General features: G+C 41.6%; 1 protein-coding gene across 1 annotated transcript in view; it reads left to right on the forward strand.

Moving 5' to 3' along the window:
* MDAR6 (monodehydroascorbate reductase 6) overlaps positions 1 to 25,088 on the forward strand; it is a 139,052-nt gene that overhangs the window by 46,047 nt on the left and 67,917 nt on the right. Inside the window, exons 4-6 of the mRNA XM_089413686.1 lie at positions 63 to 134; positions 294 to 412; positions 726 to 814. Of these exons, the coding sequence (XP_089269812.1) occupies positions 63 to 134; positions 294 to 412; positions 726 to 814 (280 nt within the window). The remainder of the gene's footprint in view (positions 1 to 62; positions 135 to 293; positions 413 to 725; positions 815 to 25,088) is intronic.

A 25,088-nucleotide genomic window follows, 5' to 3' on the forward strand; every position in this document is an offset into this window, starting at 1 on the left:
AATGATTTTCTGCCACTTTTATTTCCTTGGGCAGATTGTCTAAGCAAATCTCTCTCTATCAGGGTTTTCATACTTGTGTGGGCTCTGGGGGAGAGAGACAAACACCTGAATGGTACAAGGACAAAGGGATTGAGGTAAGTCCTTTGCATTGCCATTTGTAGTATTTATTCTTCTAGATCATGCTTATGTTTCTTGTATTATATTTATGTTAGAGAACTTATTTGTTAGTCCAACATTCCCCAATTATTTTCCCTGGAAGAAGATCTGACAACAGGTGAATTTATCCTTGGAAGGTTATCTATGATACAACAGTCACAGGTCTGGATATCTCAACACAAACACTTGCAACGGCCTCAGGCAGCCGTCTGAAATATGGGTCTCTTATTATTGCTACTGGGTGCAGTGCTTCAAGGTGAACAACTATAGATTAAATAATTCAAATATGTATACATTATATTCTTCTCTGGGAAATTCTCCATGATTATGTGAATTCTATTGATGGCAGAGCTTACTAGATAATTCAACTGTGATACTATTTAAAAATCAAGTTTGTTTGACAGTCAAACAATAATTTTTTCACTTTCTTTGAATTGCATTTACTGTAGGGTTGACAAGATATAAGAAAAAATTCAAAGGTGTAGTTCTCTAATTTGTGAAGCATTATCATTTTCAGAATAAATCTGGCATCAACAAACTAAAATGTTTTTCTGTATATATGGTTCGAGGTTGCCGGACAACATTGGAGGAAGTTTGCGAGGTGTCCATTATATTCGAGATGTTGCTGACGCTGATTTATTGGTATCTTCTCTGGTGAGTATAACATCTTATTTATTTGCTAAAGCATATGGGAAAATGATTACTTCGCATCTGAATGACCAAGAGAACCAAATATTAATTAATCTTTTCTGAGGTTTTGCTCGAGGCTATTCTACTACTATTTGCAAATTCTTTTAGACGACAATAATTATTGGGTTTTTAGCCAACCACGATGTCGTAATATGGGGCCAGGTGTCATATATCTAGAAGAGCATAATGCTTTGGCAGATGCAACATTGCCCCTTTATAGCAGAGCGTTGGATACTTTGATGACCTGAGCAGTTGATGGATATCCTAGGGCACATCGATATGCGAGAACGCTGAGCTTCTCTTGCTTGGCATGGAGGATACTTTATGATGTACCAATGAACCTAACATGCCCCCAAGTTGGCCTTGACACTACTTGATGGGCATACATTGATCTAGAGCCCAGATAAGGATGGTCATCCCCCATGATGATTGATGAGGGCTTGTTGCACCTAATGGATCCCCAGCGCTAGAGAGAGGGCACCACATTGTCTACTTAGCACCATAGTTTTAAAAACTGGGACTGGTTACTGGACTGGTCCACCTAATAAACTGGGTTTCAAACCGGAACTGGTCAAACCGGGACTGGTCAGATCTTAATGAATCGATTTAAAAAAAATACATTAAATAATTAATTTTTAATGAAAAAAAACTTTTTTAAGATTTAAAACCATGATTCCAAGCCAATAGAGACAAAATATGCAATGTTTGCTTATCTATATACCATGTAAAGGTGAATATATCAAATGGTCTGCATGGTTAGAGACCATGCACTCCAAGAAATCAATCAATCCATCTCTGACGTCCCCAACCTGCAGATCTCCTAGCCAACCGTTTTAATGATACTTCGGGTTCAAAAAATACTCAGCTGCATGTATAGGACAATGGAGTTGATTGTTCCATCTGTTATCATTGATATCCCATATACAACCATATATGGCTAACTTATCCTTGCAAGCTGCCCATATTTGCTCCTTTCCCTGATCCATAGCTTCATACATGTAGCCCATGGCCAATTTTTCTCCATCCACCATCCTTAGCACCTTAACAAGGGGCTCGATAATTTTCACAAGCTTTGCAAACCTTTTCCAAAAATAATTGTCAAAAACTTTCTTTTTGGTGTCTTTTCCATCTTGTCTATGAGCCCATCGAGATTCAGTCCAATCATTGGAATAAAACATTTTCTGCAGGTTTTTTGGTTGAGAATTGAGACATTGCAATGTGAGGAAGTCAGTTCCAATCTTGTAATTGCAGGCCTAACAAGATCGTTTTCCCAGTGTTTTTCATCATAAGGATCAATACCCATAAGTGGTTGTAGATGTATTTCATAATGCACTTGGCATGCTCTATAGTGTTTTTTACCCACTCCACTTTGCCTATGTCCTCAAGCATGAGGTCCATGCAATGTGCAACACATGGAGTCCATAATATGGTCTTATATTTGGACTCAAGTATCTTTCCAACAAGAACATACTTTGAGGCATTATCTGTGATGACTTGCACAACATTCTGCTCCCCCACTTCCTCAATAATCTCATCCAAAAGCTCAAATAGAAGGGTTGCATCCTTCACCTTATTAGATGCATCAACGGATCTCAAAAACATGGTTCCTTGAGGGTAAGAAACAAGAAAATTAATGATAGTGCGGTTCTTTCCATCGGCCCATCCATCTGAGATGATGGAACAACTTGTTTTGAGCCATGACTCTCTATACACAGCGAAATACTCATCAATTGAAATAATTTTTTTTCGCAAAAGAGCTCCCCTCACATCATGCATAGTAGGGCCTTTGAAGCCCTTTCCTGTAGCTATAATAGAGTCCCACATAGTTTGGTGATAAGGTGAGCGAGAAACATTAAATGGGATATCTGCATCATACCACCATCTAGCAATGTATTGATAAGAAGATTATTTGCATTGTTTTTTCCAATGTTCATCCAAAGTGGGATGACGACTTGGCTGGGAGGAAGTGGGATTAGCAAAGGCAGTGGCAGCAGAAGATGAGAAATAACTCTGGATGTTTGTTCTCTTTGTTCCTTTAGATTGTTGGCCAAGAGCAGGAGGAACATAGTGAGAGGGGTCATTGGTGGAAGGGATAAAAGAGGGGTCTTGAATCTCATAATCATCATGCTCACTCTCTTTCATGGCTTGTGATGATTCCCTATTCCTTGAAATTTCTTCTGGGATGGCCTTCTCCCTAGCCTTATTCTCCTCAAAATTTTCAAACTTGGCAAGGTATTCTGCCCTAATAGGACCTAACACTTCCTTTGGTGCTTCACATGGCCTCTTATCCCAGCCAAGCGTTGTTTCAATCTAAGAATACCCCCACCTCCAATAGATTTATTGCAAAATTTGCATATCTTTTTTCCATCAATCACATCACAATGGGCCCATGCAGTGTCCTTGGCTTTTGGAGCCATGTTGGTTTGAAATAATTAAACTTTGCAAAGAAATACGCTGTTTAAAAAGAATTGCAACTAAGAAAAATGGAAAACCTAAGATAAATTTAGGAAAAAAAATGCATATGTAGTCTACAAAATTTGATAGAATAGAACACATAAAAAAATTTAATACATGGACAACAGCGAAATGAGGAATTTTTCAAGTGAAAATCCTTACCTGGAAATGCAAACTAGCTTCCTTAACCTCCTCTTGAAGATGCCAACTCTACTAACAGCTCCAAACTATCTCCAAAATAGCTCCAATTCCAATTCCAAGCCTCCAAGATGACTACTCCAGCTCCCAATCAAACTCACAAGAACTCCAAATGAGATGTGAGGAAAATGAGGGGGGTGAGCTCCTTTTATAGGCTTGGAGAGGGTGTTTTTGGAGGGAAAAAACCCTTACTTTCCCTCCAAAACACCCAGGGAGCTTCCAAAAAGAGTTCGTGTGGGTCCGTCACCGTCTACAGCGGCCTTGGCAATGAATTGACCGTTTTATGACGGAATTGACCAGTTTGATCATAAACCGGTCTATTTCATTGTAAACCGACCGGTTAGGTTCTGTTTTTGTGATTTTTTGGCAAAGTCAGCCCTTAAACTTGTTTTTTTTCCCAGTTCGACCCAGTTTCCTAATGAACCGATCGATTTGACCGGTTTCTGGTTCATGCCGACCGATTTTAAAACTATGCTTGACACACATGGAGATGACGCATGGCACCCATTGTTGGATTTTGGACACATGGAGGTGATTTGAGGAATTTTCCTTAAATGGAGGATGATCATGATGCCCGGAGACCTTTGTAGCCCTTCCACTGCATTGATGAAACATTTGGAGCGCTGGAAGGGCATGACGCCATCTCTTTTTGAGGCTTACAACTCATAGATGTGGGCTTCTATTGACAAATTTGGTTTTGAGTTAGGCTTGTAAACCTATTTTACTTTATGCTTACTCAAGAATCAAACTTGTGTAGGGGCTTTTAATCATTAATTAAAGGTGATAAACCTCATATAAGTTGAGGATCACTTGTATCATCTGTTCATCATCACATTTGTGGAATTCGACCTCTCTAGAAGAGACTTGACTTGCTCTTTGTACTTCGCTTCTTCATTTGATTTGTTACCAAGAAAACTCTCTCTTCCAAGTCTTTTTATTTCTTCCTTCCTCTTCGTGGGGAATTATTTCTCTTTTCCCCTTCTTGACTCCCTATGCCTTCCAGAATTGAAGAATCAATGCTTGAATTCCTATGAAAAGGCCAATTATTTTCCTTCTCCTCTTGAGATGTCCTTTGGCATCCTCTCACTCTACTATTGTAACTATATTCTCGGTTGTTTGGTTGTGCACACTTGCACTCCCTCCCACATCTGTCATCCTTGGTCATGGTGGTTCTATTTTTCTTGGTGGCATAATGATGATGTTACAACATCTCATTATGCCACTCCTCGACTTATTCTCCTCGGCTTGTTTTGCCCTTGCCATCACAACCAAATATTGCATTTAATTTCACTTTCTTTTCCCTGAAGGCTCGCCCAATGAGTTGTGGCGCATGTCGTCTTGTCTTTCATCCCAATTAAAACAAATTTAGCCTATTAACGACACATCATTCAATCTTTGATTGGTATTACATAACCAATCTCCTCACTCAATTTCCCTCCCCAAACTCTAGAATTTGTCCCACTTTATGAGCCATTTTAATTTTAATAAAAATAGTTAGGGGAATAAGTGAGGGGATGTCATAGGAGATTAGTGTTAGAGTGGCAAAGATTACTACAAAGAGTTACGGATTCATCATGGTATAATATATATATAGATATAGATATAACTTTTTTAAAATTAAATTGAGAAGTAAAAATGACATAACTATCCTTCAGATTTTCAACCATTTGTTTTGACTACAATTAAAAATATCCTCTAAAAAAATTGTAAAGATTAAATCCCTACCATCCACTTATTAATTATTGATAATTAAACTAAAATTCTGAAAATCTTATTTCAAAATAAACATGCTTATCAACCAAATAAAAATACAAATACTTACTGAAATTTCATGAGATTTATTTATTTCTAAATTAAATAATTAATTTACAATACTAAAATAAATAATATTTTATTTATTTATTTAAATTATGATAAATTTAAGTTACAATTATTTTTAATTTTGAGTAGAAAAATGATATATTCACTTTAATGTTGTTGTCACTACTGGTTGTGAGAGGCTTAGTAGAGCCTACACAATGTTTATCTCCGATAGGTTGTTTCTACCTTCAAACCATCACCATGAAACGTAGTCGCTACCATTCGCCAGCTATTAGCATTGGCAAGGTTTGTGATGTCTTGAGCCTGCTAAAAACAGTGGACTAAATACTACATCGAAAGTAAAATAAATAAATAAATAAATTATTAGTTTTCTCAGAAATTACATTAATTTTCTTCATGCATCAAATTTGTTATTTGAATCAAAAGGAGCCATTCACTGCTGAATTATAGACCATTGCACAGGTCTCGAAAAGATTTCTCAAATAGTGGAAAAGTCAAATAGTTAACTATATCTCAAATTTTTTCTAAAAGGAACTGGAATGACATGACAAATACATGGCCACGAAAATACCTCGAATTTGGACTAGTTTTATATATCAAGGAAGGAAATCTATGGTTGATGGAAATGAAAATGGTAGTTTTAGAAGTCCTTTGATCGACTCCTGCTGAGTCTCTCAACATTTTGTCTGGAAGTTCTTGGTTTGACTCCCTCTGAGCCTCGATTTCCCTTTTGGAAATCCCTCTACCAATGTCGAGATGCCCTACTCTGATCATTTGTGCAACTGAATCACTGATCCAGATTTCTTGGCTAGAAATCCTCGGCGGCAACTCCCTCCTCCTTGGTCTTGCCCTGTTAGGCATTGTTCTGACCATAGTACCCCTCCAGCTTCGCTCCGCAACTCACCCACAACCTCCTATGCCTCAACAATCTGAAGGTCTGAGTCTCTAGGCTCTGCGCAATCGCGGCACCGACAAAATATGCACCTCATGGCCACAGCGTCGTTCCTTCCTGACTGAGAAAGATGACCGGGCATTGCGTAGGCCAGGTCTGCTCCTCTCTGCCTTAGCGCTGATCCTCCTCCTGGCTCGAATTGATGATGTAGGCCCTCTGCATCACCCCTTCCTTGTTGCTTTCTTCTAGGAACAACTTCTATCACTTGGGACAACTGTTTCTGTCGCTGCTACTCTGCTTGGCTGATGCCTTCAGTTATCTTGTGATCTGCAACCACTCTCTGATACCATGTTGGAATTTCTAAGTTTTACCCGTTAGAAATTATTCCTGTACTATCTGATTTATTTCTTCCTACTTGTTCAATTACTTAACAAGTTATTTACCATGTAAATACTGAAAATAAATACAAGTAAAATATCAACACATACAGATCATCAACTGAAAGTAAACAAGCACACAAGTGACACCGTTTTTTTGGACTAATGTCCCTGAAAAACCCAATGCAGGGAAACCAATGTAGCTATTCGGAGGGTTTTATTATTATGCAGTTTCATAATACAACCTGGGTGCTAGAAATGGCTCACCCAATAGCGAATGCCCTCGACAATAGTACCTCTCAGTTGGAGACAGATATTCCGGCTAAATCACCGGACGAACGATCCCACAACAACAATGCAACTTCTGCTGCTCTGCGTCACCCTATCCGGCTTCTTCAGCTCCAGTCTGTCCCATGAAATTTTCCCAGCGCTACCTCTAGTCTTTGTGTCAGCCTCTCTGGGCTCTGCGTCAGCCTCTGGAGCCTTTGTGTCTCCGAGCGCTGGCCCACTCTAGCTCTGCGTAGCTCCTAGCTGCCTCTGTGTGGCCTCTAGCTGCCTCTACATGGCCTCTCGCTAGCTCTGCGTCAACCTCTCCTGGCCTCTGCACTGATCCCCCCGGTACTAACTCTGCCTCTCTAATATGTATTCACTGCCCCTCAGCTGCAACTCCGATCACTCACTCAATTTCCTCAGAAAACCCTGCCCCATAAAATCGAGTTCTTGATCTCTTTCGGTATGTTCTCCAATTGACCCTCAAGCCTCCTCTTATACTTTTCTCATTGGTCCAACAACGACTGAGATTAAATTTCTAATCAACGACTAAGATTTGCTTTGGCTTGATCCATGACTTTTGGACCCTTCTAATACAATTTTATATTAATACCCATTAATATTTTATTTTTCCTAAGTTTAGACTTAGCAACTCCATTAAAAATATTAATTATTTTAATATCTCCCAAACTGTTTAGAATCTGCCCAAACCATTTCTGGGTCTTGGAGATCTCAATTGCTTTAGCGTCTCCACCAATTTTCATGGCTAGAGCACATCTGATGCTACCCCAAATCAACAACAGTCGTATCAGATGCATAAGGGAGAGCAGATAGATTTGTTCCACCTCAGATTGCAGGCGATTCGTGACCAACTTACTTCCGTGGGGTCTACACCGGATTCAGAGTTTATGGTGAGGACTGCCCTGAATGCAGTCTCCGAGGAGTGGGAGACATTTGTCCAAAGTATTTTGGGCGGGGCCACTCTTCTAGGATGGGAGGAGATGTGGGCAGCTCTTCGACAAGAAGAGATCAGGAGGTTGACCAAGGCAAGGAGTAGTGCCAAGGGAAGTTGAATCAAGAAAGAAGAGGAGGAGGATGCGGCTCTAGCATTTGCAGAATAGCAGGGGAAGAGGAAGAATAAGGACATCTCCGAGGTGAAGTGCTCCCATTGTGGGGAGTTGGTACATTATGCATCCCAGTGTCCCAAGAAGAAAAACAAGGGAGAGGCTTCCGACTCCAAAGCAGCTCCAGCTAAGGCGGAGAAAGAGGTCCATATTGATGATGACTGTGCCATGAGTGCTCATGCACCTCGAGAGAAGAGGTGGGGAGACATCGAGTTGTAGTCATGAGGACTACAAGCTAGGGGCAGGATCCTTGAGGTGACCAAACTCTTGGATCATATCTGGCTACGGGAGCCCTTAATGACAGTAGCAGAATGACAAATGTCAGGTGGAGCAAAGTATAGTGGAGTAGCAAGGCAATGCTTGGGTGTAGAAATTTGAGGCAGCGCAGTGGTGTTTGCAGCAATGCGAGAGGCACAGAGGTGTAGGCAATAGCACAACAGTAGTAGAGGGAGCACATAATAGCAACAGAGTAAGCTTCAGTTTCACAGGCTTCCAAACTGACTGGGATGTCAGTATTTGGGAGAAGTAATTTACTTACCTCTCAGTAACTGAGTTGCAGTGCAGCAGTTAGCAGTGGTAGTGCTAGGGGCAGCATGGGCAACATATTGAGAGGGAGATGCAGTACATATGTAGTAATGGAAGTGGCAGTGTCATGGGCAACAATATAGGAAGCAACAATGCAGATGATGTGAGGTAGCAAGCCAAGCATCAGCGCAGGTACCGGTGCGGAGGATCAGTGTGATGTTTCCATGGTGAAGCATTACTAGAGCACATTCCTCGCTAAGAGGGAGTGTTGATTTGTGGTAGCATTGAATGTGCTCTAGCCATGAAAATTGGTGGAGAGGCTAAGGCACATAAGATCTCCAAGACCTAGAAATAGTTTGGGGAAATTCTGCCCGGTTGGAGAGATATTAAAATAATTAATATTTTTAATGGGGTTCCTAAGTTTAAACTTAGGAAAATTAAAATATTAATGGGTATTAATATGAAACTGGGTGAGAATGTTCTAAATGACATGGATCAAGCCAAATCTAATCTTTGCCATTGATTAGGGACTTAGTCTAGGCCGTTGGAGACTCAACAGGAAAAGTATAAGAGGAGGCTTGAGGGTCAGTTGGAGATACACCAAATTGATCAGTCAGTTCGATAATCTAGAGCGTGGTTTTGCTAAGAGAATCGGGCTAGTGATCTGTTGCAGCGAGGGGAAGTTCGGCACGAGGCCGAGAATACATAACAGAGAGGCAGCGATAGTGCCAAAGAGACAATGCAGAACCTGGAGAGGCTGACGCAGAGGCAACTGGGACTTACGCAAAGGTTGAAGAGGCCAGCGTGAGTGACACAAAGGGCTAGAGGGATGATTCAGAGAGCTAAGGGGTTGATGCAGAGGCTTCAGTGGCTGCGCAAAGGCTAGCAGAGTTGACGCAGGGCCAAGAGGCAACGCTGGGTGATTTACGTGGGGTAGAATGAGTGTTGGTGAGCTGGGAAGGGTGACGCAGTCCCTGCACAGTGACGCAGAGCAGTAGAGAAGCTTGGAGCAGCTTTCGCTGTCCAACTAAGGAGTTGCCGTAGTTGCTGTGGGATCATTCGTTCAGTGATTGATTAGCTAGAATATCTGTGTCCGAGGAGAAGTATTACTACCGAGGACATTCTCTGTTGGGTGAGCCTTTTTTGGCACCCTAGTTGTATTCAGAAACTGCATAATAATAAAACCCTCATGTCTGTTGCACCAATTTTCCAGCATTGGGTTTTTTCTGGGGACGATTGTCCAAAATAACGGTGTCCTTTGTGTGTTTGTCTCAGTTATTTCAGTTGTTGATCTGTATATGAGTTAAGGCTACATTTGTGTTTATTTCAGTATTTATATTTATAAATAACTTGTTAATGGAATGAACAAGTAGGAGAAATTAAACCAGATAATGCAGTAGGGATTTCTAACGTGTCAGAATTAGAAATTTCAACACGGTCCACCATTGGTATGGCTTGTGCAACTATCAAGAAGTCCTGGCCCAACACCATAGCATGGTCATCCATATCAATCACTCTCAAATCCAACTTGTCAAACCACGAACCCACTCTCACTTATATGTTCTTCCAAACACCTTCCACAACTTTCATGATAGAGTTTGTAGCTTTGAAAGCACTCAACTCTCTTTCCAGTTCAACACTTTGTCTTTGTATCATCTCTTGTCACGCTGCTGATGTCTGGCCACTGTGACTTCTTGCCACTGCCCACCAACACTGCGCAACTCTGATGGTGCATCTATGCTGCTGCTGACACTGTTGTACTGTTGCCAACACTGCATCTGCACTACAACTCCCTCTCATATGTTCCTGCTGCAACTACAACAATGCAACTGATAAGCATCCGAAATACTGAATCAACTATGTTTAGTATGATGCATCTATTACCCAAGTCTCTAAATGCTACTAGCCTCTGCACTATCTCTAAAGAATCTGCGCTGCTGTTGACTTTGTACTGTGCCACCTGCACTACTGCCAACTCTGCACTGCGCTTTCCTGCATCTTGCTACAACTAGTTTGCAACTGTCACTTCGGAATCATAGTGCATATCCTGACACTACTCAATCCTGCTACTGAATACTATGGGCCTCCGTAGCCAGGTAATGATCCATAAGGTGGACCCCTCAATGGACCCTGCCCTAATCTATAGCTCTTTGGGGCTACAAATCCAGGTCACCCCACCTCACTCTTGGAGGTATATCGACGAAAATCCCGAAGTCTTCCTCCAACCCAGAGGACAACCTATCTATCTCAACATGTGCTGCTGCCTAGTCTTGCTTCTCTTGCTTGTCCTTCTTTCTGAGAGGACAATGGGTACTGTAGTGGCCAAACTCCCCACTATTAAAATTCCTACTACTGAAGGAACCCCTACTGCAGCAAATCGGAATCCACTTCACCCACTTGATTTTTAAATTACATTCATCAAGTTATTCTTCTAAATACTGAAGCAAATTACTTTTGCAGCCTACACTAATTAAATATTTGATCTCATGAAACAGAAAACAAAGCAAAGAACAAGATACAAAGGACACTTATTTTTGGACACAATAGTCCCCGGAAAAACCCAATGTGGGAAAACTGGTGCAACGGTTCTGAGGGTTTATTATTACGTAGGAGAAAATCTGAATACAAATCTAGGATGCTCATTTAGTAATCCTTTATAGAGAAAATAATGGCGGAAAATCTGAGTGAGTTTTACCTCACTTCACCTGGCAAAATTCTGACTGATCCGACACAAGACTGGCTAACTTCGGCTATTTCTGCGTTGGCTTTGTGTCAGCCTTGTGTCACCTTCTCTGCCCTCTGCGTCAGCTCTTCCGGTTATTCCGACAGTTCTCGACAATTCTGGTAGTTCCGACAGTTCTCAGCAGTTTCGGCTGTTCGGGATTCTGCGTGACAGGCAACTTTTCTGCTCTGCACTGGCCCTTTTGGCTCTGCGTTGGGACTGCGTGGGCCCAACGTCAGCTCTCCCGGCTTCTACGTTGCCTCTCTGCAATCTCTCTCCGCCTCTCTGTCAGTATTCTCTAGAAAGTCCTTCTCCCGGATTCTCACTGTCCCTCAGCTGCACGATATCCCCAATCGATTTTCCTCCTGAGAACTTCTCACCTCAGAAAATCGATTTCCTCAATCTCTCTGTGTGTGTTTGCAAATGAACCCTAAACTTCCATTTTATACTTTTCCTATTGAGTCTTCAACAGCCGAGATTGAGTCTCTAATCAACGACTAATATTAAAACATGACTTGATCCGCCTTCTGGATCATTCTCACCCATATTTTGATTAATACTCATTAATATTTTAATTTCCCTAAGTTTAGACTGAGGAATTCCATTAAAAATATTAATTATTTTAATAAAATAAACTACGCGTGGAATTTCACCAAATGGTTTATGGGTTCTTTAGAACTCATGTGCCTTAGCATCTCCACCAATTTTCAAGGCTAGAGCACATCCGATGCTACCAAAAACTAACACTCCCTCTCATCTGTCGCTGCAGTAACTACAACCGCAACTGAGAAGCATCCAGAATACTAAATCAACTGTGTTTAGTATGATGCATCTGTTACCGGAGTCTCCGACTGCTACTAGCCTCTGCACTATCTCTGAAGAATCTGCGTTGCTGCTGACTCTGTACTATGCCACCTGCACTGCTGCCAACTCTACACTGCGCTCTCCCGCCTCTGACTGCAACTAGTCTGCAACTGCCACTTCGAAATCTAACTGCATCTCTTGACACTGATCCATCCTACTACTAAATACTGTGGGCCTCCGTAGCTAGGTAATGATCCATGAGGTGGACCCCTCAATGGACCCTGCCTAATCTATAGTTCTTTGGGGCTACAACTCCAAGTCATCCAACCTCACTCTTGGAGGTATATCGGCAAACATCGCGAAGTCTTCCTCCAACCTAGAGGACAACCTATCTATCTCAGCATGTGCTGCTGCTTAGTTTTGCTTTTCTTGTTTGTCCTTCTCTCTGAGAGGACACTGGGTACTGTAGTGGCCAAACTCCCCACTGTGAAAATTTGGAAACCCGAATCCTATTGCAGCAACTAGAAATAATTCTCGTAATTGTTAAATTAATTTTTGACAATTTATTTACTGTTTGCTAGAGTAAATATTGAATCAATCACATTGCAACCTACACAAATAAAACTGCGGAAGAAATGCTAGCACACATAAATTTACACTGCCCTCGGAAAAACCCAATTTAGGAAAATCAATGCAACAGTGAGGGTTTATTTTATTATGCAGCAATGAAATCTGAATACATCTATGGATGCCTAACTAGCAATCCAAATAGCAAGAAAATTTGAGTAAAATAATGAAGGGAATTACCCTTCTCCCATAGGCAATCTCTGGTTGGACTTTTCCTATCAAAATTCGGCCTCCTTGAGCACTGCGTCAGCCTCTGCACTGCTTTGCATAGATGGCTGAACGAATTTCTCTAGACTGGGCTCAGATGAAGTCATTCTGCCTTTGGATGCTGAGAAAATCGTCTCTCTAACCTTTTGGGACACTTAAGTCCTTCTCAGCCTCTGGAATTGAGAATGAAATTTTCTCCTTTCTAAATCGATTTGCCTGACTGAAGCACCGCGCAGTCCCTCAGCGCTGCCTTTCTAGGATAATTCGAATCACTTGCTGCTGCCTCCCCGGATTTGGAAAATCTTTCCTTCGGCTCACTATCCCTGCCCCCCAATCACTGCTTCGATCTCACTGGCTCTCTCTCCGGCAACTGATTGTTGCTACTCTGGAAATCGATATGCTCATGAAATTGAACTGCTGAAGTGATTTCTCCAAGCTCCGTCGACTTCTTCTTATAATCCTTTGTTGAGACTTCAACGACCAAGATTATATCTTAATTAATGGCTAGGATTAAACTGAAGTCGATCTGTGTGAGTTTCTAGAACATTCGCACCTTGACTTAATTAATTCTGATAAATTAGTCATATTCCCAAAGTTTAGACTTGGAAATATTTAAAAATTGACTAATAATCTAATTAAGTCATTTCTAGGCATAATTTCCATAAACGATTTCTAGGTTTTGGAGATCCCATGCATTCTAGCCTCCCCACAAAATTTCAAGGCTAGAACACATCCGATGCTACACAAACTAACACTCCCTCTTAGCGAGGAATGTGTTGTAGTGTTGCTGCCTTCTGTAGCAACACACTGCCTTTACGTCATCTCCTATCATGCTGCTGATGTTTGGCTGTTGCTACCCACTAACCGTTGCGCAACTCTGATATATGTTGCATCTATGCTGCTGCTAACCCTACCATACTACTGCAAACACTGCATCTGCATTGCAACACCCTCTCCATCTGTTGCTGCTGCAATTGCAACATTTGCAACTGAAAAACATCCTAAATACTGAATCAATTGTGATCGGTATGATGCATTTGTCACCCTAGTCTCTGACTGTTGCTAGTATATGCGTTTTCACTGAGGCACTTGCGCTGCTATTGACTCTGCACTATGCCAACTGCACTGCTGCCAACTCTGCACTGCACTCCCCAACATCTGACTGCAACTAGACTCTGCATCTGTCACTCTGGCATCTGATTGCATCTACTGCCATTGATCCATCCTGCCACTGAAATACTGTGGGCCCCCGTAGCAAGAGGTGAACCTCCTCAAGAATCCTGCCCATCTGTAGCACTGTGGGGCTACAGCACCAAGTCACCCCATTTCATTCCTGGGGGTATATCAAGAAACATGGCAAATTCTTTCTCCAGCGTGGAGGACAACCTATCGATCTCTACTAGTGCTACGTGTGGATCTTGCTTCTCCTCTATGTCCTTCTTCCTGAGAGGACACTAGGTGCTGTAGTGACCAAGCTCACCACATCTGAAGCACTTGACCTTTGACAGGTCCTTCTTCTTCTTTCGCTGCTCCCCCTGTCCCTGATTGGGACCCTTAGATACGAGGGTCACATTCTCCTCCTCCTTCACCTACTTTGATCCACTAGTGTTGCCACTGATGGAGCTCTTTACTAGAGCTCGTCTCAAGTCCTCCTGCTGCAAATCGGCCCATATCCTGTCCCACCTTGGCAAGGTGTCTCTGCACAAGATACTTTGGATGAATACCTGCCACTCCTCTGGGACATTGTTGAGTCCTAATCACACTAGCTCCATGGGTTAAGGCACTGCTCCAACCGCTGCAAGCTGGTTCCAGATCTCCTGAATCTTGGTGAGGAAGCGGTCTATGCCTTCCCCCTTCTGCATCCTCGTGCATCTCAGCTTCTCCTCTAAGTACATCTTACACTGCTCGGAAGTGTTCTGGTATAGCGTGGTGAGAGTCTCCCACATTTCTCTGGTAGTCCCTTTGCCAGCTATGTGTGAAACAATGTGATCCTGAACACCATCAAGGATCAACCTCTTCCCCCGCGCCATCTCCTTTCTTTACTCCTTCAACTGATCTGCATCCGTGGGGATAACTACCACTGCATCTATATATGTCTTCAGGCCATATTCATCCAAAAGGAAGGAAATCCTTGCCTTCCAAATGACATAGTTGGAAGCACCATCCAACCTATCCTGATCTTGAAGTCCAGCAGTGGCCATCTCAAACAATGTTGAAAATATCTTCTTCCCATCTGCTTAGCTGTTGCTCAGCTATTCGTACTCCCTTTTGGAGTGAGAAAATCTGCACATAATGACTGCTGATATGCAAGGGAAATTGAACTTCTTGAGACTAGAAGTTCCCTGATGAAAATTTTCCCTTAGTGTGTGCTCTTCTTCCACCCGACGCTAGTTCTACTCTAGAAAGCTGCTGCAAAACTACTACGTCCTGCTAGAGATCTGCTCTGCGAAAAATACTAGCTGCTCCCTCTGCCTCTGGAATCCCTCGATGTGGAGAGATTGATTTTTTCTGCCTCACACTTAGAAAAATCGAATCTCCTCAAGAAATTTGGCCTCTTGGCCAAGGTGATTGTGCTGCCTCTGGGGTTTCGATCTGCTGCCCTTACTGAACAACAAAATTCCCTCTTCCTTCGCTACTGAGCTCTCCGGCTAATCATCTGTGCTCTAATACCATGTGAAAATTCGGAAACCCGAATCCTATTGCAGCAACTAAAAATAATTCTCCTAATTGTTAAATTAGTTTTTAACAATTAATTTATTGTTTTCTACAATAAATACTGAATCAATCACACTGAAACCTACACAAATAAAACTGCGGAAGAAATAAACATTGGAAGAAATGCTAGCACACACACATAAATTACACAATTATTTTTGGACCAATGTCCCTGGAAAACCCCAACTTGGGAAAACCAGTGTAGTTGTGAGGGTTTATTTTATTATGGAGTAGTGAAATCTGAGTACATCTATGGATGCCCAACTGGCAATCCAAACAACAAGAAAACCTAAGTAAAATAATGAAGGGAATTACCCTTCTCCCACAAACAATCTCTAGCTAGACTTTTCCTATCAAAACTCGGCCTCCTGGAGCATTGCGTCAGCCTTTGCGCTGCTCTGCGTATATGGCTGGACGACTTGCTCTAGATTGGGCTTAGATGAAGTTGTTCTGCCTCTAGATGCTGAGAAAATTGTCTCTCCGGCCTTTTGGGACTCCTTCCCAACCTCTAGAACTGAGAACGAATTTTTCTCCTCTCCAAATCGATCTGCCTGACTAAAGCACTGCGCAATCCCTCAACGCTGCCTCTTTGGGATAATTTGACTCACTCGCTGTTAGCTCCCTGGATCTGGAAAATCTTTCCTCCAGCTCACTGTCCCTGCCTCTTAATCACTGCTTCGATCTCATTGGTGATCTGCTCATGAAATCGTACTGCTGAAGTGATTTCTCCAAGCTCCATCAACTTCTTCTTACAATCCTCTTTTGAAACTTCAACGACCAAGATTAGATCTTAATCGATGGCTAGGATTAACTTGAAGTCAATCCATGTGAGTTTCTAGAACATTCACACCTTGACTTAATTAATTTTCATTAATTAGTCATATTCCCTAAGTTTAGACTTCGGAAATTTTTAAAAACTGACTAATAATCTAATTAAGTCATTTGTAGGCAGAATTTCAATAAACAATTTCTGGGTTTTTGAGATCTCATGCATTCTAGCCTCTCCACAAAATTTCAAGGCTAGAACACATCTGATGCTACAAAAACTAACAACCACACCTGAAGCACTTGACCTTAGATAGGTCCTTCTTCTTCTTTCTCTGCTCCCCTTGCCCCTAACTGGGACCCTTTGATGCGAGGGCCACATTCTCCTCCTCCTTCACCACCTTCAACCCACTGCTACTGTTGCTGCCACTGATAGAGGTCTTTAATAGAGCTTGTCTCAACTCTTTCTGTTGCAACTTGGACCACACCCTGTCCCATTCTGGTAGCCTATCTCTGCCCAATATGCTTTCGACGAAGACCTGCGAATCCTCCGAGACACTATCTAGAGCCAACCGTACTAGCTCTGAAGGTTGACACACTGCCCCAACAAGTGGGTGCTAGTCTCAGACCTCTTGAATCCTGTTGAGGTAGGTATCTATGCCATCCCCCTTCTGCATCCTGATGCATCTTAGCTTTTCTTCCAGGAACATTTTCCACTGCTCGGAGGTACCTTGATATAGTGTGGAAAGAGCATGCCACATCTCTTCGTTCGTTCCCTTGGCCACTATATGTGAGACTTTATGGTCCAGGACTCCATCCAGGATCAATTGCTTCGCCTTTGCCATTTCCTTCCTGTATTCTTTGAGCTGATCCACATCCTGGGGAACTGCCACCACATTATCTATGTAGGCTTTCAGGCCATATTCATCTAGAAGGAAGGACATCCTAGCCCTCTAGATGAAGATCCATCCAACCTATCTTGATCTCTAAGCCTTGCAGTGGCCATCTCAAAAATTGTCGAAAACCCTCTCTTTCCTTCTGCTTGCTTGCTACTCGCACTCCCTTCTAGAATGCGTAGATCTGCTAGTTGCTACTGCCAATTTGCCTAGAAAAATTGAACTTCTGAGACTCAAAGTTCCGTGAGAAAAATTTTCCGTCTGCGGTGTGTGCTTTTCTCTTCCACCCGACGCTGATTTTGCTGCTGCAAAACCTTTGTGTCCAACCAAGGAATCTACTTAGCAAAAATCTGAGTTGCAACTGCTATCTCTGACTGCTGGAAATTCGACTTTTTTGCAACCTTGCAACTGAAAATTGAATTTTTGCCTCATTAGTTCGGCCTGCCTGTCTGAGCACTGTGCTGCCTCTAGGAATTTCGGCTTGCTGCTCCCTCTAAGTAGTGAAATTATCTCCTCCGCTTCTGAACTGCTGGCTGATCAATCACCCTATGATACCATGTGAAAATTTCATAAAACTGAAATCATATTGCAGCAACTGGAAATTATTCTTCTAATTGTTAATTAATTTTAACAATTTATTTGCTACGACAAATACTGAATAAATCACACTACAACCTTCACAAATAAAACCGCTGAAATAAATAGCGTTAGAAACTGAGAAAATACTACCACACACATATAAAAATGACACCATTATTTTTGGACAAATGTCCCCGGAAAAACCCAATGTGGGAAAATCGGTGCAGTGGCTGAGAGTTTTTATTATTATGCAACAATGAATTCTGAGTACAATCGATGGATACCCAACTGGAAATCCAAACAACAAGAAAATTTGGGCAAAATCAATTAAGGGAATTACCCTTCTTCCACAAGCAACCCCGTCACAACTTTCCTTCAGAAACTAGTCCTCGTGGACCCTCTGCATCAGCCTCTACGCTGGCTCTATGCAGACCCTATGACGTCTAGCCTCTTCATTGTCTCTGATGAAGTCGTTCTTCCTGTCTCTGCTGAGGAAATCGCTTCCCGACACTCTGGAACCTTTGCCCAGCTTTTGGAACTGAAAACGAATTTCTCTCCAGCTAGATTGAGTTGCTCTTCTGAAGCAACTGCGCAATCCTCTGCGCTGCCTCACTAGGAATAACTCAGCCCCTTGCTGCTGCCTCTTCAGATATGGAAAACTTCCTCTAGATCACTTTCTCTACCCCTCACTAACTTTGCTTCGATCTTTGGCTCTCCGGCAACGGCTGCTACTCTTTGGAAATCGATCTTCCAAGGAAATCGAACTTCTGGTGTGTCTTCTCCAAGTGCCAATCGACTTCTTCTTATAATCCTCTGTTGGGACTCTACTGAGCAAGACTAAAACTTAATCAAGGGATAGGATCATCTCTGAGTCGATATGTGTGAGTTTCTAGAGAATACTCACCTTGACTTGATTAATTCTGATTAATTAACCATATTCCCTAAGTTTAGACTCGGGAAATATTTAAAAATTGGTTAATAATCTAGTTAAGCTATCTCTAGGTGGAATTTCCAGAAACGATTTATGGGTTTTGGAGATCTCATGTATTCTAGCCTCTCCACCAAATTTCATGGCTACAACACATCCGATGCTACAAAAACTAACAATAACCTTTTCTTAGAGAAATTTGTCAACATGAGAACATCTGGATAGTCATTATGAATACCTCCCTAGTTAAGAGGGATTGTTAAATTTTTTAAGTATGGCCAGTCTTCATAATTATATTTTTGCCCTTGATGTATTTGTAATGATAAATATAAAGCATGTTCTTCATGCTAATTGTCAAAAGAGAAAAATTAAGGCATGTTCTTCATGCCCTTTTCAAAAAATAAAATTTGAATTTTGAAAGTTGAATTTTTGGCTCCAAATAAGCCAAGTCGGCCCTCCTCCTAGTCAAGTCGGCTCTAGTCAAAGAGGCACCCATTTGACCAGCCAAAGATGTATATATAAGGCACTCGACCTCCTCTCCTTGGCACAATTCAAATCACACAAGAAATTATCTCATGTTCATCAAGCGAAGGAGGCAAAGGAAAAGGAAGGCTGAAGTTGAACAGAAAAAAGATTGTGCTATCTCTCTCTCTCCATTAGCCCTCGCACGTGTGATCTGATCTCCTTCTGTGGCCTTGCACGTGTGACAAAAAAGGACCAAATTTCTAAGGTGAACCATAGTTGCAGGACTGAGGTTATTGGGTGCAGAAGTAGGCCAAAAGTCGGCCCTAGTAGACCTAATCAAATCGAGTTCAGTGGGAAGACTTATGACTTGACTAGGAAGCAGTTGGACTAGGTTTGATCAAGTCTACTTTGCTGGTCAGTTTGGCCTTGTGGTTGACTGGATGATCTAGTTGTGTCTCTTGTTGAACTAAAGAATTTCTCTAAGGAAAAGGTTGTTGGGTTTTTCTCCCATGTGGGTTTTCCCAAGGTAAATGTTTGTGTTCTTTATTTGGCTCTCTTGATGATCCTAATGTCTATTATTGAAGATCTTTTGTGTAATTTCTTAATGATTAATGTAATATGAAAGAATCTAAAGTGAATATCATTAGAAGTAATTATCAGATAGAAGACCTATGAATAATCAACAAAAAGGTATCTTTGTGGGATACATCGAGACTTTGAAGGCCTATAGGATCCACATTCCAAGACAATGTCAGATTGAGGTTAGTTGGGATGATGAGGAGGTAGCCTTTAGGAGGTCAGGTAGCCTTCAAGAGGTCTAGAGAGTCTCATATGGAGATTGATAGTGAGGAGCAGGAGGCTCTGAAAGATGTGGGTACATATCCTTCTAGTCTTGTCGTTCATCCTTCAGACTATTAGGAGGAATCAATAGAGTCAGCAGAGCTAGTGGACATGCCTAGAGATGTTGCAATGACTAGGAAGTGACTGACATCGCTTCAGGACACTTTGTAGGATGTAGAGAGGCATGTAGCTCCCAAGGGTATTTTCAAGAAGAGTAGCTGACCACAAAGGTTTTCAAGCTAAATGACATTGATGAGCCACATCATTTTTTTTTTAGCCTTCCAGTTATGAAGAGGCAGCAGGCCAACAAGTTTGGAAGGTTGCCATGATGGAGGAGTATCAATCCATCATGAAGAATGATATGTGGAAGATAGTTCCGAGACTAGAGGGAAATTCAGTAATGACTTCCAAGTGGATCTATAAGATCAAGTATGTAGCAGATGGCAACATCAAGAAGTACAAAGCAAGGTTTATGGTGTGATGGTTTTCCCAGAAAGAGGGAGAGGACTATGATGAGACTTTTTCTCCAGTTGCCAAGTACACTTCTATTAGGGCTATTGTTCTCTTGCTTCAATTATGGGTTGGAGGTCACATCAGATGGATGTAAACACTATGTTCCTCAATGGTGTGATTGAGGAGGAAGCGTACATAGAGCAACCTCGGGGCTTTGTGATGCATGGGAATGAGTCCCATATCTGCAGGTTGAAGAAGGCTTTGTACAGACTCAAGTAGGCTCCCTGGACATGGTATTCTAGAATTAATGGATACTTAATGAGTTTGGGCTTCACCAAGAGTGATGTGGATCCTAACCTTTACTTCATGGTTGTTGATGGTGATCCTTTGATCTTGGTGTTGTATGTTGATGATCTATTCCTTACTAGGGCAAAGAGGCTCATTGTCGGGTGCAAGAGGGAGTTGGCTTCAGAGTTCGAGATGAAAGATCTTGGCTTGATGCATTATTTCTTGGGATTGGAGGTGTGGCAGAGATTAGATGAAATCTTCCTTGGATAGGGGAAGTACATAGTTTAGATCTCGAGAAGATTCTGTATGATGAACTGCAAGTCCATGGTTACACGTATGGTGACCAATCTAAAGAAGCTGAAGGATTCTGCTTCATATTCAGATTTGGTTGATCCCACTATGTACAGGAAGTTGTTCAGATCCTTGATGTACTTGATTAACACAAGGCTAGATATTTGGTTTGCAGTGAACACCTTGAGCCAGTATATGGTTAAGCTGAGTCAGTACATTAGGTTGCAACGAAGCATGTGTTGAGGCACCTACATGGTACAGTTGGATATGGTATGAGATATGGTGGTGAAGTGAGGTTGTACAGATATGATGATTCTGATCGGGAGGGGAGTGCGGTGGACAAAAAGAGCACCTCGGGGTGCTACTTCAGCTTGGGATAAGCTATGATATCCTGGTTTAGCAGGAAGCAGACTTCTGAGGCACTTAGTAGAATAAAAGCGGAGTATATCACAACTAGTGCTGCAAGTCAGGAAGTAATGTGGATTTAGAATCTACTTGCAGGGCTATTTGATCAGGAGCTAGAGATGACTTTGATATATTGTGATAATCAAAGTTGTGTCAAGCTTTCGGAGAATCCGATATTTTGTAACAAGTCAAAGCACATTAAGTGTTGATTTTGGGTAGCATCGGATGTGCTCTAGCCATAAAATTTGGTGGAGAGGCTAAGGCACATGAGGTCTCCAAGACCCAGAAATCGTTTGGAGAAATTCCACCTGGATGAGGAGTTATTAAAATAATTAATATTGTTAATGGGTTCCTAAGTCTAAACTTAGGAAAATAAAAATATTAATGTGTATCAATAAAATATGGGCGAGAAAGTTCTAAATGACGAGGATCAAGCCAATTCTAATCTTAGTCATTGATTAGGGACTTAATCTCGACCGTTGATTCATCAACAGGAAAAGTATAAGAGGAGGCTTGAGGGTCAGTTGGAGATACACTGAACGATCAAAGAATTTGATTTTCTGGGGCAAGCTTTGCTGAGGAAATCGAGTTAGTGATCAAAGTTGCAGCGAGGGGCAGTTCAGCAATGAATTTTCATCCGAGGCTGAAGAATACATAGCAGAGAGGCAGCGTAGTGCCGAGAGAGATAGTGCAAGCCCTAGAAGTGCTGACGCAGAGGGCTGATGCAGTGAGACGCAGAAGCTGCAGAGGCTAACGCTGGGCTTGAGAGACAGTGTTGGGGAGATTCTGTGGGGCAGACTGGGAGCAGATCAGCAGATTCTGAGCCGAGAGAGGTTGACATAGTTCCTAGAAGAGTGATGCAGTTCCAGAGCAGTGCTTGGAGCAGCTTTCGTTGTCCAGCATAGGGAACAACCAGATTCGCTGTGGGGTTTGATCATCCGTTTCCTGATTTGTTGGAATATCTGTCTCCGGATAGAGGTACTAATGCCGAGGATATTCTCTGTTGGGTGAGCCATTTCTGGCACCCTAGTTGTATTCATGAAATCTACTTAATAATACAAACCCTCTATATGCTGCACCCCAAATTGGGTTTTTCCGGGGACAGTTGTCCAAAAATAACGCTGTCCCTTGTGTTATTGTCTCACTTTATTTCAGTGCATGATCTGTATATTTGTGAAGGTCACAATAGTGTTTACTTCGATGTTTATGCAATTAAATAACTAGTTAATGTAAAGAACAAGTAGGAGATTGTAAACCAGTAATTGCAATAGGGATTTCTGATGTGTTAGATTCAGGAATTTTCACATTAAGATCAGATATCACTTCATCCAAGACATGGTGCAGAAGGGAGCAGTGAAGCTCCAATACATATCCATAGGTGAGCAGATTTTTGACATTCTGACCAAACCTCTGTCCAGGATGGAGTTTTTATACTTCCTAGACAAGTTTGGCGTGATGTAAAATGTTTCCCTCGCTGAGAGGGATGTTGATGTTTTTGCAGCATCGAGCAAACATTCTCCCATGGGGTCATGTTGATTTGATTAATGGGGGAATGATACATTTACCCATTGGGCCACGCTGATTTGGCTAGGGGTAAATTGTTCAGGGGCAAACATCTCCCATGGGGTCATGCTGATTTGTCTAGGGTATAATGATACATTCACCCATGGGGCCATGCTAATTGGGGTGAATGGCCCGTGATGCTCACATTGTGCTCTGAGATGGAGTGATCTATTTTTTATAGAGTGGGTTAGAAATGTTTATTGATTGGGGTTTTTCACCCAATAGTACTAAGTAGGGTAAACAATTCTAGTCTAATGATTGAGTTGTGATGTAGGCTCCATTAGTGAAGGGGTTTCTTGTGATGAGGTGCCCCTTGATGAGTCTCTGCTCAACATTATAGCTCTATATAAATAGAGAAACATGTGAGAGACAAATCATCAACATAGCAAGCTCATACAATCTTTTCTAGTGGAGGAGAAATTCGACTAAGGAGAAATCTGTTGCTAGAGATCATCTTTATCATCTTTATCATTTTGCTGGAGATCATCTTGGAGGCCGAGTTTGACCAAGATGTGCTTGGCTGAGTTGACTGAGCTGTTGACCGAGTTGACCCAGCTGTTTGACTGAGTTTTGGAGGCCGCATGTGTGGGTTTGAAACTTTGACCACAGACCTTAGCTGCAACCACGTGCAGATTTGACTGCAGGTTTGAACACAGGCTGAGTTGACTGTTTGACCATTGACAGCAGAACTTTGACTGTAGGGGCAAGTTTGACCAGGCTGAAGTTTGATTGCAAAATTGACTTTTGACTGATTTTGACCAGCATTGAATTCCAGCTGTTTGACCAGGTTTGACTGGTGGTTTGACTTGAAATATTGGCACAGATTTCTAAACAATTTTTCTGATTTGTAAACCTTGCTAAAAGACAATTTCTCCTCTAGAAAAGATTGCTGGGTTTTCTCCCAAGGTTGGGTTTCCGAGGTGAATTTTTTTTGTTTCTATTGTGCATGGATGTCTTTCTATAATCTTTACAATTTCCACTGCATTTACTGTTGAGGTTTTCGGAGTATAATTACTCAATGATAGCAGTGGCATAAAAATACTGTTTGAAAATCACTAGGAAGTAATTACTAGGCAAAAAATTGTATTCTACTGCATTTGCCATAGAATTTCAACAAGAGAAACTATGTTGACTTTTTTCCTATGGGAAAGACGGCCAAAAGAATATGTAAAAATCTGTTAGAGGACTTCAAATGTTTTGTGCCCTCGAAAATATCTCCTCTGATTCCGAGTAGTTATCCAATGTGACCTTTGCAAAATCCAAGAGATATTCAAATCTGTCAATGCAGTTGCTTTATTCCTAAGAATAGTTTATTTCCCAAACCAAAGCAAATGGTAAAAGAATTCTGAATCTGTATGTAGCAAACCATCATGTCATTGGCATGTTCAAACCTTCACACATGGAAAAAGCCAAATGATGAGCAAAACAAGTATGTTTTTTTTATAGTCTGTCTGGCTGAGTTGCTCCCAGGGACTCCTTGTGTTTTGCAAGACGATACAAATAAACAGATTTGTGAAGTTGACTCATCAGAACTCATGAAGTGTGACTTTCAGGAAAATGCTTGAGTCTATGGTCAGCATTGATCAAGCATATGCATACATAACAATACTGGACGTAAGAGCATATGAACAATATGTAGAAAGATTTCCACATAACTCTAGTCATTACATACGTTCCAAGGGAGCACTTAGAATAATAGACCCTAGCTTAATTATTTCCATGGATAAATGAGCACGAAGATATCTGAAAATGATCTCAAATCTGTAATAAAACATGAAAAGAGGGGTACATCACTTAGAATTATCCCAAAATCCTTACTGGGACTTTTATCACTTTTGGAGCATTACTTCTGGCCAGATGGGCAAGACGTTCTTCTACAAGACTGCTAAACCATAAAACTGAAATATGTTTGAAGCATGCCAGAGATGGAATCTATTCATGTAGTAGGAATAATTGCATTCAGAGTAGATTTTCCGTCAACTGAGAGAAAGTAACTTCATTGGAAAGAAAGGAATGACTTCCCAAGTGCTTTT

This window comes from Pinus tabuliformis, chromosome 3_2 (genome assembly GCF_031772625.1).
Source record: "Pinus tabuliformis cultivar Carrire ecotype Pingquan chromosome 3_2, CPIR1, whole genome shotgun sequence".
Taxonomy (NCBI): Eukaryota; Viridiplantae; Streptophyta; class Pinopsida; order Pinales; family Pinaceae; genus Pinus; species Pinus tabuliformis.